The sequence below is a fragment of the Galendromus occidentalis genome, unplaced genomic scaffold, assembly GCF_000255335.2.
Source record: "Galendromus occidentalis unplaced genomic scaffold, Mocc_1.1 scf7180000076543, whole genome shotgun sequence".
In the NCBI taxonomy this organism is placed as follows: Eukaryota; Metazoa; Arthropoda; class Arachnida; order Mesostigmata; family Phytoseiidae; genus Galendromus; species Galendromus occidentalis.
Window position 1 is genome coordinate 531,393 of NW_003804532.1, and position 11,947 is coordinate 543,339.

Sequence of the window (11,947 nt, forward strand, 5' to 3'; positions counted from 1 at the left end):
CGGGATCGGATCTCAGGAAAAACACTCCAAACCGCCGGAACGTTTCCTCTAGCCAAGATTGAGAGCGATTGCTGTGAAAATGTATGTGCTTGGGGGTTCGACCGTTATTATCGACCACGGAAGACCGTGAGCGGCCTCGGAGTTTTGATGCACACTTCACTCGGTACACCAATGCGAGCTTTGCACCCTGCGCACGTAGCTCGCCCGAAAGAGATTTTCTGCAAAAATCCACTCCTCGTGCTCGAGCTGCTTGAACAGATCATCGCTACTCCTTTCAGAATATAGCACCTTGGGAATATTTAGAACGAGACCCGTATCGTCGTACGACTCAAGCGGAAGAACACTTACACCACTCGGGAGCCCAGCGGGTCTCCCGAACTGGATGTGGGTGTTGCTTGCTTCTCACGAAGAATTCCGGCAGGGCCCCACGAGCCTTGGGCTTCCGATTCTGGAGGGAATCTCCTTGAATCTGACCGCCACTCTGTTCCGAAGCTACGCGATGATGTTTCATCGCTACCCTAACTCCTCCGAGCTCAGAAGGGAGTCGCTTGTCGGAAGATGAATTTCGTCTCGGGAGAAGGTGCGAATCTGATCGCTGACGATGGAGCTCGGAGGAGAACCCCGGGGCTTAGCAATCAGAATCTTCTCCCTAGGAATTGTCGTACAGATTGTCCCATACTCAACTCCCATACCGATGGGTCCAGACTCCGAATTGATTCGTTCAAGCCTTGGATCCACCAGAAGCGGAATTTCAATTCGACGAGTTTCCGGAGTCTTCTGATTCCTTTCCTGACGACGCGTCGGAAAACGTGTCGAGTGGCTTCTCCGGCGCAAATCAGGGCCTGTGGGGTTCTTGCAGTCACTCAGAAACGGAAGACTTCTGTTGAAGCGCCACGTTTTGAATACAATAGACAGATTTCCAGAAACGAGGTGTACGAAATCTCGCCCAGTGATTACTATGTATTAGAAATTTTGTAATTCTCACGAATAGTCGTTGAAAACTGATATCTACCCGAATCGTCAGTCAGAGAAACTCATTTTTAATCTTGTTTGGACCTCAGCCATGACGTGCAAGTCTTGAGAGAACGAAACTCATCGAAACGACAAGATCTCTCCTCATCGATATAAAAGCCGCGTAAGTGGGAGAGACAAGTTTCTGGACAGAATGCTGTCCTTCGTGTCGCGCGTGGCTGCGGCTGTCGCTGTCGTGGGTTCGATCCCGCCAGTGGTAGGGACATCGCATCCGGATGATCATTACTACAGTGTCGACCAGTATGCGCGATTTGGTGATGTTTTCGGCAGGATACCCATAGGAACAACCATCGGTGAGGTGACCAAATCTTCCCCAGTTCTGCAAGTGCGATTCCCGGCTCCCTATGCGAAGAGAGTCCCCCCCTACTCATCAGGTGGTGCCGACAGAGCACGTCTCTTCGCTCTAGCGTCGGATAATGCACTTTCCGCCAATCACTTCACATCGATTCCAAGGACTGCCCCGATCTTCGCCGGGGCCTTCGTCCAAGAGCACAGTACCTCGATATACGGCATAAATTCGAGAAGTCCACCTCTGGTCGGAGCTCGAGGCGTGGAATACGCTCCCGATGCGAGCAAACCCTACGATCCGGTAGTTCATCTCAACGAACCCGCGAAGATGATTTCCCCCAGATATCATGCTCTCTCCGGGGCAATCGCGAGTGTTGGTCAGGTGGCTCTGGACAATAAAAATGATCCCAGAAAGTTCGGCTACAGAGTCAGAGCCTAATCGCGAATTCGATTTCGAGAAATTCATCTGTGAAAAGTCATATCATCTGTAAGGTGTAGGAGTTCTTCCGCTCCCCAAGAGTGCTGTGAGTATCAGAGGCGGAAATAAACGACCCTTGGATGTTGTCACGAAGCCAAACCTGATTAATCAATTTGCTCGACCCGACTAACGGAAACCTTGGTGTAACGGCGCGAAGCCAGAATCTATATCGTCATCAACGATTCCGGATTTCATCGGGGATGGTCTGCGTCTATAATGAAGCTCACTCCTTGATTCAGTCAGTCGGAACTGCTTGCGAGCCTAAGGATATGTCTTTGCTCCCAGTCTCGTTTCTTTCGCTGTATCATGTTCGCTAAGGGGGGTATGTATGTTCTATTGAACGCCCTCGGGGAAATATTCAGTTCCACGCATTTCGTGAGACGTCCTTGATATACAATGTGTCGAATTCCTTACATATCTCATTATTGTGCAATCATAGCGATCTCCCCACCCTGTATTCAAACGCGCGCGCGCTTTCGTCGCGTGGCAAAAGCTCCTTGTGGAAAAATAAAATGTCAGTATGTAACTCGTCTCAGCGAGAGCGAGATGGTTTTCATTGTGAGCCGTACCCAGCAAGAATTGAATACCACCCTACATAGTGCTCTAGGAACCGAAACCCCAGGGAATCCACTGCCGGATTTTTCACAATATGAATCCGCCGACTGCCCACGGCAACTGCTTCGCGGGAGAATAAGATACATGAGATCGATCTTGAAACGTGTGAGACGACATTTTATCAGGCGTAGCTCAGCGTCCGACACTTCCCTTGAATGTGGACGGGTGAGGCCAGAGCTCGAAGATTGGATGGTCGATCCTGCATGAATCGATCTCTGCCTATCGAGACTGGTCAATCCCTTCGGAGGAGAGTGGTCGGTCACTTTGCAAGAGACTCATGTCATCCGTGACAGTGAGAACCCGAGAGAGTCCAGCTCCGTCAACTCGAGAGGTAAGCCGCCTACCGTGGATTACCAAGCTTAGAAAACACTTCCAGTACATGTACAGATGCTCGCCCGAAAGTGCTCGAGAATTCCAAGCACATTCGTCGGAAGTGATCTCCCTTCGGCTTCAGGCTCACGCAGGAGCTCTCGAGAACGGTGAAGTCAATGAACCTCCGGCTCGCCGGGTACCTCGCGATGAAAGTCTACGATCACTCGCTGATCTCCTGTCATGGCGTTTTTCCCTGAACACCCGAGCCACTTCCACTCAAGGAAGCGATTCTCTTCCGGATAGCAATCTCTTCCGCTTTAAGATGAACTAGCCCACAACTCAAACGGGAAATCATTCATCAAGGGATATGATCGACCGAAATTCATACGAAGGACCGTTTATCAATGAATGAGCCGATATGAAAGCTCAAGGAAGCTTTGAAGCTCCGTGAACATTCTGTGAGTCTCGGACAATATTGAGGATCCCGCAAAGATCAGGAGATAGAAACCGCTGATCTCCAGATCATCGTTCCTGAAGGTCCCTTCCCCTTCAGCATCACACTGCGGGGTCAAAGAGATCTCGTAGTCAAAGCGTGACGGCCGGGATCGAGTCCAGATCATGAAACAGAAACAGAAGCGGAAGGTCCGCCCGGTACTGCTGAAAGCTCCAACAGAGATCATTTTTCGGATTTTTATCATTGCCTACACGTCCCCACCATCGGTGGCCGCAATCGTCCAGGAGTCTCTGATCCCTCGAGCTGAACGATTCCCGGAATACGCACGAATGTGAGCGTCGTGGAGTTTTCCGATCTCGCGATCCTAGAGCCGAGAGGATGATACGTTGATTATTAACCGCTTAGTAGCGAGCTTAGCAGACATCAGAACGGAGCGGTCATGATGATGATCTATGCTGAATTCTTGCGCCACCCCGGGAGTCGTCGGATCGCAGACTCTAAGTCAGGACGACGGTTCCGATCGATCCCCGAGACGAGTCTCCCAAATGATATTTCACATTGATCCCGTGCAGGGTATCGTTGACGGAACAGTGTGGCGGAACGCGAACCACGTATCGCGAGGAGAGCCGCACGATCACAGAATTTTCAAATGGCCCGGGGAGCTAGATGCATCCTGTGATCGGTCGTCTGTTAGACGCAGCAACACAAAACACAAAACATTGGAGTGTTGATCACAGAGTGCGGCTTGCTGTTTGCTACTGCACACAACATGGCTGATACCGCAATTGAGACCCTCCGCGAGGAAATCAAAGGTTTGTACTTTTGCCAATCATTGACTGCAGTTATTGACGACAGACATCACTCTCAAGACTTCCGCGAAGCTGTCAGCCCGAGAGGTAGTCGAGAAATTGTGTACTTCCTGCGGTGGTGGAGGATCCTTCCGGCCGGGGGCACCCATTCGGTGAGCGGCGCGGCGTGGATGCGAGCTAACTGCGTTCCTGTTGGGAAGTTTCCAGCCTCAAACTACCGTAGCTGGTCTCGGAACGATGCTCGTCCGCGCTTATGATGTCGAAATTTTGTGTACCAAAAGCTTCGTCGTTGGCGGAAGGTGACTATGTCCCAAATCTTCACAGAGACGCGATTGACTAAGAACGGAACATGGAGAGATTCTGCTTGGATCACGCGAAATCCCAACTCCGTAAACGTTTTCCCGTGACCCCACCTCGCATCTGCCCTGAAGAGTGTCAGTGCATGAGGAGCAAAACTTCTGGATCTCACCTCCGGCTCTGTCCCGGGAGCTTGTGAAGCTCCGGGGGCGTTCTCAAGTCGAAGGCCTCTTCTCCAAAGTCGACCGCGGACAAGAGATGTCGAACCTCGCCGGTGGATATCTTTGCTGAGTTTGGAGGTGGAGCGGCGTTATTATCCCAGACCTCAATTGCTTTGTCTCGCGTTCCTGTCACGTTAAAAATCCACTCAACGTCGCGGAAGAACGATTTCGGAGAGAATGCCGTGGATACAGAGCGCTCGTCTCGAGCTAGAGAGTCCCCGGATCACGCTTCGCTTGTGATTTCGGAATCCTTTTTGTCGGAGATTGGTCGCTTCGTCATCCGTCGCAGCGCTTGCGGCCGATGCTCGCTCCTTTCGTGACCTTGGAAGCCTATTCCTTATATTCGGCGGAAGTAAGAACCTCACTTTTTCTCCGTGAAAAAGTTAGGGTATCGATACGTCATAGGGGGAATTCGAATCCGAAATCAAATCCCTCCTCCGTGATGCATGCCGCGGTCTGTAAAAGCGGAATCCCCGAGTCGGTCGTCACCTCCGTCATTTTACTGCCGTCCCTGACTGCGTCGGTGTTCCAATTTTTGTTCCCCGCCTCTGGCGGAGTCGCCATTGCTTATTGATTCGGCATCCCCCTCGTTGCAACAATCGCGAAGAGAAAACGAGTAAGTATCCAATCGTAAGAGAGCCGGGAAGATTATCAATATGCGGTCGAGTCCTTCTTCGGGTCGCGGCACCTGATGCGAGGATGCCAATGCGGTGTCAGGTAACACGTCTGGGGCGATGGATATCTTCAAGTGTTGCCGAGGAAGGAGACAACGATAACCATTGGCACTGGTGTGGATCGAAACCCAACGGGATCGAAGCATAATTTTTGCCAAGTAGCTCCACGTTTCAAGGATCTGTTCAGCCTGAAAATCATGGAAACTTCCCTGTAGAGAGGGTATAAAAATTCTTCTGGGCACGCCCGCATCGATTCGAATCGAGAACGATGATACTCTCCATCGATGAAAGAAGTATTCCACTTCTGGTCCGTTCTAATAATTCCTACCTGGGAACTTGAGCCCCCAGTGTGTGCCGTCAGGATTCGAGGCGGGCTCATACCATCGCTTTGCTCCGATTATTAGGTTCGGAGCTCGGGAACGGTCTCATCGCAATCGCGGAATAATGTCGCGCGGCGGTAAGCCTGCGCCTCTACACCCCCTGTTCCCTTTGTCGCTTCCCTGACCCATCGTCCGAACAGAACAGGTTGCTCGTTTTCATTAACCCGCTGCGGGATCAATGCGGTCGAATTGAAATCTGAACGAAGGAACGAGGAGCCGGCCTGGCTCACGGGACTCGACCGCGAGGGGAGAATCGAGAGATCCGCGGCAACTTTCGGCTCGGTAACGAACGTGATCCTCAGGCATTACGTTCGACAGGTCAGCCTTGAGAATTGGCTGAATTCTTCGATGCAGCGCCTGTAAACTCCGAGCGACGGAGGTCCAGCTTGACAAAGCTCGAAGGCGTTGAGCGTACGACAGATTTGTCGGACATCTATCGGCTCACGCTTCTGCGGCTTCTCCTGTCACCGCATGAAATCGGTGTTCGTCAGTTCCTCAGGGCAAATTCGCATGCGATCTCAATCAATGAAGCGGGGTGCAATTAAAGATACACATCACCAGCCTTCGAATGAAAGTATGAATGTTCAAAGTCGGGCTCGGCCCATCCTAAGAACACGATCGGGAATCCCGCTCGCGGCGATTGAGCACCACCACGCGGATCCCAAATGCGGAGCCATATGTGTATCACTCATAGAGGAAACGATCATAGCTTCTGGTTAACTGTTCCCGTCATTAGGACGATATCTCAAAGTTGACGATTCCTTACAGAATTCCTCAAAGGAGCTGATCTTCTCTCGGCTTCCTCGAAGAAGGTGAGAGCCCATCTGAATGGAAAGTTCGAGTGCGACTTCACCAGCCGCAAGCAGGAAATCGATAAGGTCGTTATGGATGTCCTAACCGAACTCGAGGGAGACGAGAAGAAAGATTCGGAGGACGATGACGACGACTACTCCGAAGAAGATGAAAAGCCCAAGAAACGGATGCCGCCACCACGAAAACCAGCGCCCAAGAAGAAACGTTCCAAAGGCTCAGACTCTGATGAAGAGTCGGAAGAACCCAGCGACGATGATGATTCGGTAATTTTGACCCGCTTCATTCCATCAATTTCCCTGCTCTGCGAAGATCTCTCCATCGGGGGCAGCCGATTCCCACGATTAGACGAGAATGGATCCAAATGATATGATAGCCGATCATGAGTTCGCAAGTCTTTAGAACTTTTTTTTTCTCCTCATATAGGAAGACGAGCGGAAGAAGAGGAAGAAGAGAGCCTCGAATGGGAGTGCAAAGGCCCGCAAACCAACCACAACCACCAGCGGAGCTGGCGGTAAAAAGGCCAAAACGGGTTATATGAAGGATCTCAAGCTCTCGCCTGAGCTATCCGCGGTGATGGGGGAGGAACACATGTCAAGGAACGCGGTTGTGAAAAAGATGTACGCTATCGTCAGGGAGAGAAGCCTGCTAGACCCGGATAATCGTCAGTTCGCGATTTTGGACGAACAGTTGCAAGAAGTGTTCGGTCAGAAACGAGTCCGAATGTTCGGAATGCTCAAGCATCTCAAGAAGCACTTCTCCGCAGCTGATTAAAATGTAGGGAGGAGGCTCGCTTCAAAAGACTACGATTGAAGATTTCACTTCACAAGAAAAGAGCCGGGAAGTCTGAGCCGATCCTCGATGGAACTCGATGGTTTTCTCCGTCGCGTCTTCATTCATTTCGGGTCAATCAGTGGTCTCTGGTCGCCGTTTCTCCAACACACACACTGTCCAAAACTCCCCTAATTATTATTATTATTATCGATATGGAGCGGCTTTTTTTGGCGCTCTATTCACCTTCCTGAGTTATCATCAAGCGTCGATTTTCGGTGTACATACAATAAGTCCTCAACGCTGTAGACTGAGAGCATATCGGTGGATGGGAACAATTGTATCGGAGGTGACTTCGAATTTGTGTGCGGAGTCAAGACACTGTTTCCGGACGTTCGATGCAGATTTTTTTCTCAAGAAAAGCATGTGCAGAAAATATCATGTATCACATAAGTTACGGAACGCGAGGCAATCAAGAGTTCCTTCCGGATATCATCTCGAATCCTCAGATGGGGAAAATTTCAAAGGCAAAATATGAGGATGGAATAAATGTCGAAGGGAGCACGTGGGGATGATCTCGAACGTGTACCTACACTCAGACAATTCTGTCAATATTTGGTTTCTATGAGCAACTCATCAAGGGGCTATCCAGCGTTATCGCGGAGGCTGATCACAGCTCGGAAAGCATGTCTCATCCAGCATTAGCGGTCACATGCGACACTACCGTCATAGCCGGAGGCGTATTCGGAATGTTGTTTCCGCAAGACAGGGTGGGGGGCGATGAGTTGGAAGGAGCGAGGGAGGGTTGAGGATGACCTTCTCTGTAAATTCAATGTCTGCGGGGAGCGGGAAAACTCCTCGAAGGGTCTCCGCCCCCTTTCCCTGTGACTCGGTACGCCGCTGAATAGGATCGGAATAATAAGAAAATTTAGAGACTGGAAAAAGAGGGACATCGAGTCGGAAGAGGGATCTCCTCAGCTTGATCGCGCACGTCACTCCTGTGTAGCGTCCGGGACTGTGAAATTCAACGTGAATATTACCCTTGAACAGCTGCTTCATCAAACGTGCGGCTGGGCTTGGCCGATGCTGCGAGTATTCAGAGCGCTCTGGCCCACGTTGTATAGTAGATACTCATCTAGGACAGCCTCTACTCAACTCGTCCGCTGGGAGCGCCGAGGTGTCAGTTTCCCAATACCGGTTGGCGTGCTTTGATGAACCATATTTTATACAGCGCCCCAGTGGGCCAATTGGCCATTTTAGGCTGACGAAAGTGAAGACGGAAATCTGTCGCGCATCATAGCATAGAGTACTTGTCAGAGTGTGGAGAAACGTGGGGAACAAACTTTTACGACTCCGCTAGCCCCACAAATCGTGGACAATTGCAGAGACAGCTGAAGTCGTAGTTTCGGATGGAGCTCGAATCTACGGTTCTTTTCACCCGTGGATCTGCGGGTCTGAAGGAGTATAGAAGTAGGAATCGGAATGGAGTGAAAAGGCGCCGTGAGTTGATCTGCTCATGAACTTCAAACTTGATACTGTTCTGGAGCAAATTATTGTGCTCTTGAGGTCTTAGATCGAGTTCCTACCGGGGCAACATTTGTGTAGGATCGGGAAGAACTAGAGCCTCAAATTTAAAAGTTGCCACCTCCTATCCAATCGCTGGACAATGGAGTCCGGTTCGAAATCGAAAAAGACGAAAATCTGAGCCTCTCCTATTCGTCCCCATTGATAAATTGAAGTTCGCTTTCCAAGTGTCCCTGCTTGCGCCCGGCGACCGATTGGAAACTGGACCGCTAAGGGAAGTTGCAGCGTGACCTTCGTCAGTCGCATCAAGTGCTCCCAGCAGACGGTCAGCTCCTTCTGAACATCGAATTGGACAAGAATGAGCGGGATCGCGGTGGAAATTAACTCTATCCGCCAGAAATGCCCATTTGGCTCAATGTGGTTCCATAGCGTGAACAATATATGAAGGCGAGCCGGCTCGCTCCCGCGGTTGCTGGCGATGTCCCTCGATTGGCTTCGCAGGCGAACGAACGGAGGAAGGCGCATGATTTAGTACAGTGGGCTACAGGTGTCAGAATGGAGAGGGAAGCCTCGGTTGGTCGTTGGGGTTATTGTTTGTTATATGACCCGATTCTCCCGCGGATCCCCGTCCGATTCTCTCAGAACATGAGGCTTCCGGAGCGGGGGTTCCTCGGCAAAGACGTTGATCCCAGGCCAAACAACACCTGCGGTGCCGTCTGTCCTTTCGAGGATGACATTCGTTTCGCCTTCCGCCGTATCGACTGCGGTCGCGGTGGCTGGCCAAGGTGCCATGAGTCCGGTTGATATGAGGACAGTGAGGTCGCCGTCGTTCTCCACGTCGGCCTCCTCGCCAGGGGGCGCTGAAGGCTCGAGGTCGCTCTGGAGGGGGCCCGGTGGCCTTCAGAGAAGACGCATGCGCGCGGAAAGCTCTCCGTGTGTGAGCACGGTGGCTGGCTATCTTACCTTGCTGGATGTGTCTAGCAGGCAGGCGGGCAGGCAAGCAAACCACTGAGCAGCCTGGCAAACAGATAGGCGCAGAGTCGACTGGCACTAGTGGCATCCTCTGCTCAGCGTGTGAGACCTACTCACAGAGTGATCGTTGTCGACTTGCCACTCGGTGACAAAGTTCGTCTTCGACAGTCGGCTGTATCTTTTCGAACAACGAACTCAACGATACCGACGTTTACTTCGCATTGATTGCTTCCGTTGTTGTTCTCGTTTCACTCAGTGACTCCAGGAGCCCTGTAAGCGGGGAACAGGACGGTGACAACCGTAATCTGTACCACGGGATCTGAGGTGAGTGCTTGATAGAAATATGCCGTTAGCAACGACGACTCATGCCTCGAGCATGGGTCTGCGTGACGTCGATGACGAGACAGACACTGGTTGCTCCTGTCAGCTCTGGGAATCGTCGGAGGAATTTCTCCGTCAGGAATACGAGGGGGACGTATGGCGTTTTCTGTCGTCTGTCTCCAAGCATCGCGCGGCGAGTTCGTGGCGTATCGAAAACTGTCATGACAAAAGTCAATCAGCTCTTGGTAATTGGCACGTCGACTAGACTTTCCCCCACCTGCTATGACGTAACACAATTGGCTCATCAGGGCTAGAACTATGTAACTCCGGCGACCCGCTCCTTGAACTGCGCGAGATCTTTTTCGAGGGAAGAACGCTCGTTTCACGTCCGCGTAATTCACTTGCGCAGTCAGGACGGCCGGCCGGGACGGAATCACCGTCCGGAAGAACTGGCTGACAGTGTGCTCCAGGGAGCGGAGAGTCGTCTCCGGTGAGCTCGGGGCGAACGAGTTTGACCCCTCTTCCGATGCCGTATACGTTCGAACACGGCTGAATTATGGAATTCAAGCTGTCGCGCAGCATACGCTTGTTTACGTCGAACGTCAGCTGTTTGCGACAATATTGACAAGCACGGGAGAATCGCTGATCTAACGTAGAAAATTCCTGTCCACTCCCAAGTCATACGAACATCGCGACCTCTTCGCCTCGAATGGTTTACACTTATTTTTTCCCGGTATTATTGCCACTGCGGGGGTAATTGTCGGTTGTGTCGGAGGTAGTTGTTGTCGCCGTTTGCTCCGTCAGGTTAGTCTTCCCTTCCGTTCAGTGTTGTTTTTCTGACTAATTAATCTCAGCGACTCGGAGGTTCCGGACCTCGGAGACCCGTAGCAAGGCGCTGTCTGCTCCCTGAAACTTGAGGATCGACGACGGGATTTAGCGGAGGGTCTCGCAAACTTCGCCGAGCGAATTCGGTATCGAAGTTTTTCGGGATCGATTGGGGATTTCTGATGCCTTGAATGCGGAGGCGTGGATCCGAGGGTGAGGAGCAGATCAGGAGATGGATCTTCCGAGAGGGACGTGATACAGGCCAGGACGAGCCGACCAGCCTGCTAGACGGGGCAACAGACCGGCCGCGTGCCCTAGTCGCGCGACAGCTAAATATAAAGGAAGTAGATAAATTTAGAAATGGTAATAATACATCGAATGAGGAGGCCGCCATTGATATTTATATTGCCGACGTCTGTGTAGCAGCTCGGCACTACCATCATCATTCCGAGTGACGAGACGCTTCGAGTCAGATCTAGGGAGGGCTCGCTACCTTTATAATGATTAGACGTCACGGCGATCAATGCGGTTGCCATCGTTTTCGTCGTGAACGTACCTTCCTCGCCGCTCCGGGCTCGGCATTTCCGGAGCCAGGAAGCGAGTATTAGTTTCCGAGGGAGGAAACGCGCGGTGAACATCCCATTCCCGGATTCCGATGGGAATCTGATAAGGCCTGCGTGAGTGTTTTTGCCTTTCCTCGATTCAGAACTCGGACATCCATCGAGGAAGCAGTTTGACCTTCAAGAGCCGAAAATCAGTGAGTCGATCCTCTTTGGATCTTCAGAAAAACGCACGCCTGGATTCCCCTCCGGCCTGGAGTCCGGAATCAGAAGCTCTACGCACAGCTCTCTCTGACATTCCACTCCCCAATATTCCCTAGTACTCTTCTCCTCAATCGTCTGTCAAGAGTCCTCTACGGTTTTTTTGCTAAATATATTCTGGCGTGTGAAGCATTTTTCCATCTGTTCTGTAGCTCCAGGTTGCCCGGCACGAAGCATCTGATTTCCATGACGGATGCCGAGCACTTCGAACGCATACCTTTGGAAAAAAGAGCCCACTGAAAGAAGAGAAATAATGCAGAACACTGTATTCGTATGCCTCAAGAGAATGCGTCGCTCAGCTTTGAATCTAGTCTGACACCGCCGACAGCCGGGGAACGAGTTG

General features: G+C 51.5%; 1 protein-coding gene across 1 annotated transcript; it reads left to right on the forward strand.

Moving 5' to 3' along the window:
• The first annotated feature begins 3,898 nt into the window (after nt 1-3,898).
• Nucleotides 3,899-7,732, forward strand: LOC100908255 (nucleolin 1). The gene is made up of 3 exons (XM_003739480.2): nt 3,899-3,991; nt 6,329-6,636; nt 6,797-7,732. The coding sequence occupies exons 1-3, from the start codon at nt 3,949-3,951 to the stop codon at nt 7,142-7,144; spliced, it is 699 nt and encodes a 232-aa protein (XP_003739528.1). The 5' UTR covers nt 3,899-3,948; the 3' UTR covers nt 7,145-7,732.
• Nucleotides 7,733-11,947: the final 4,215 nt, after the last annotated feature.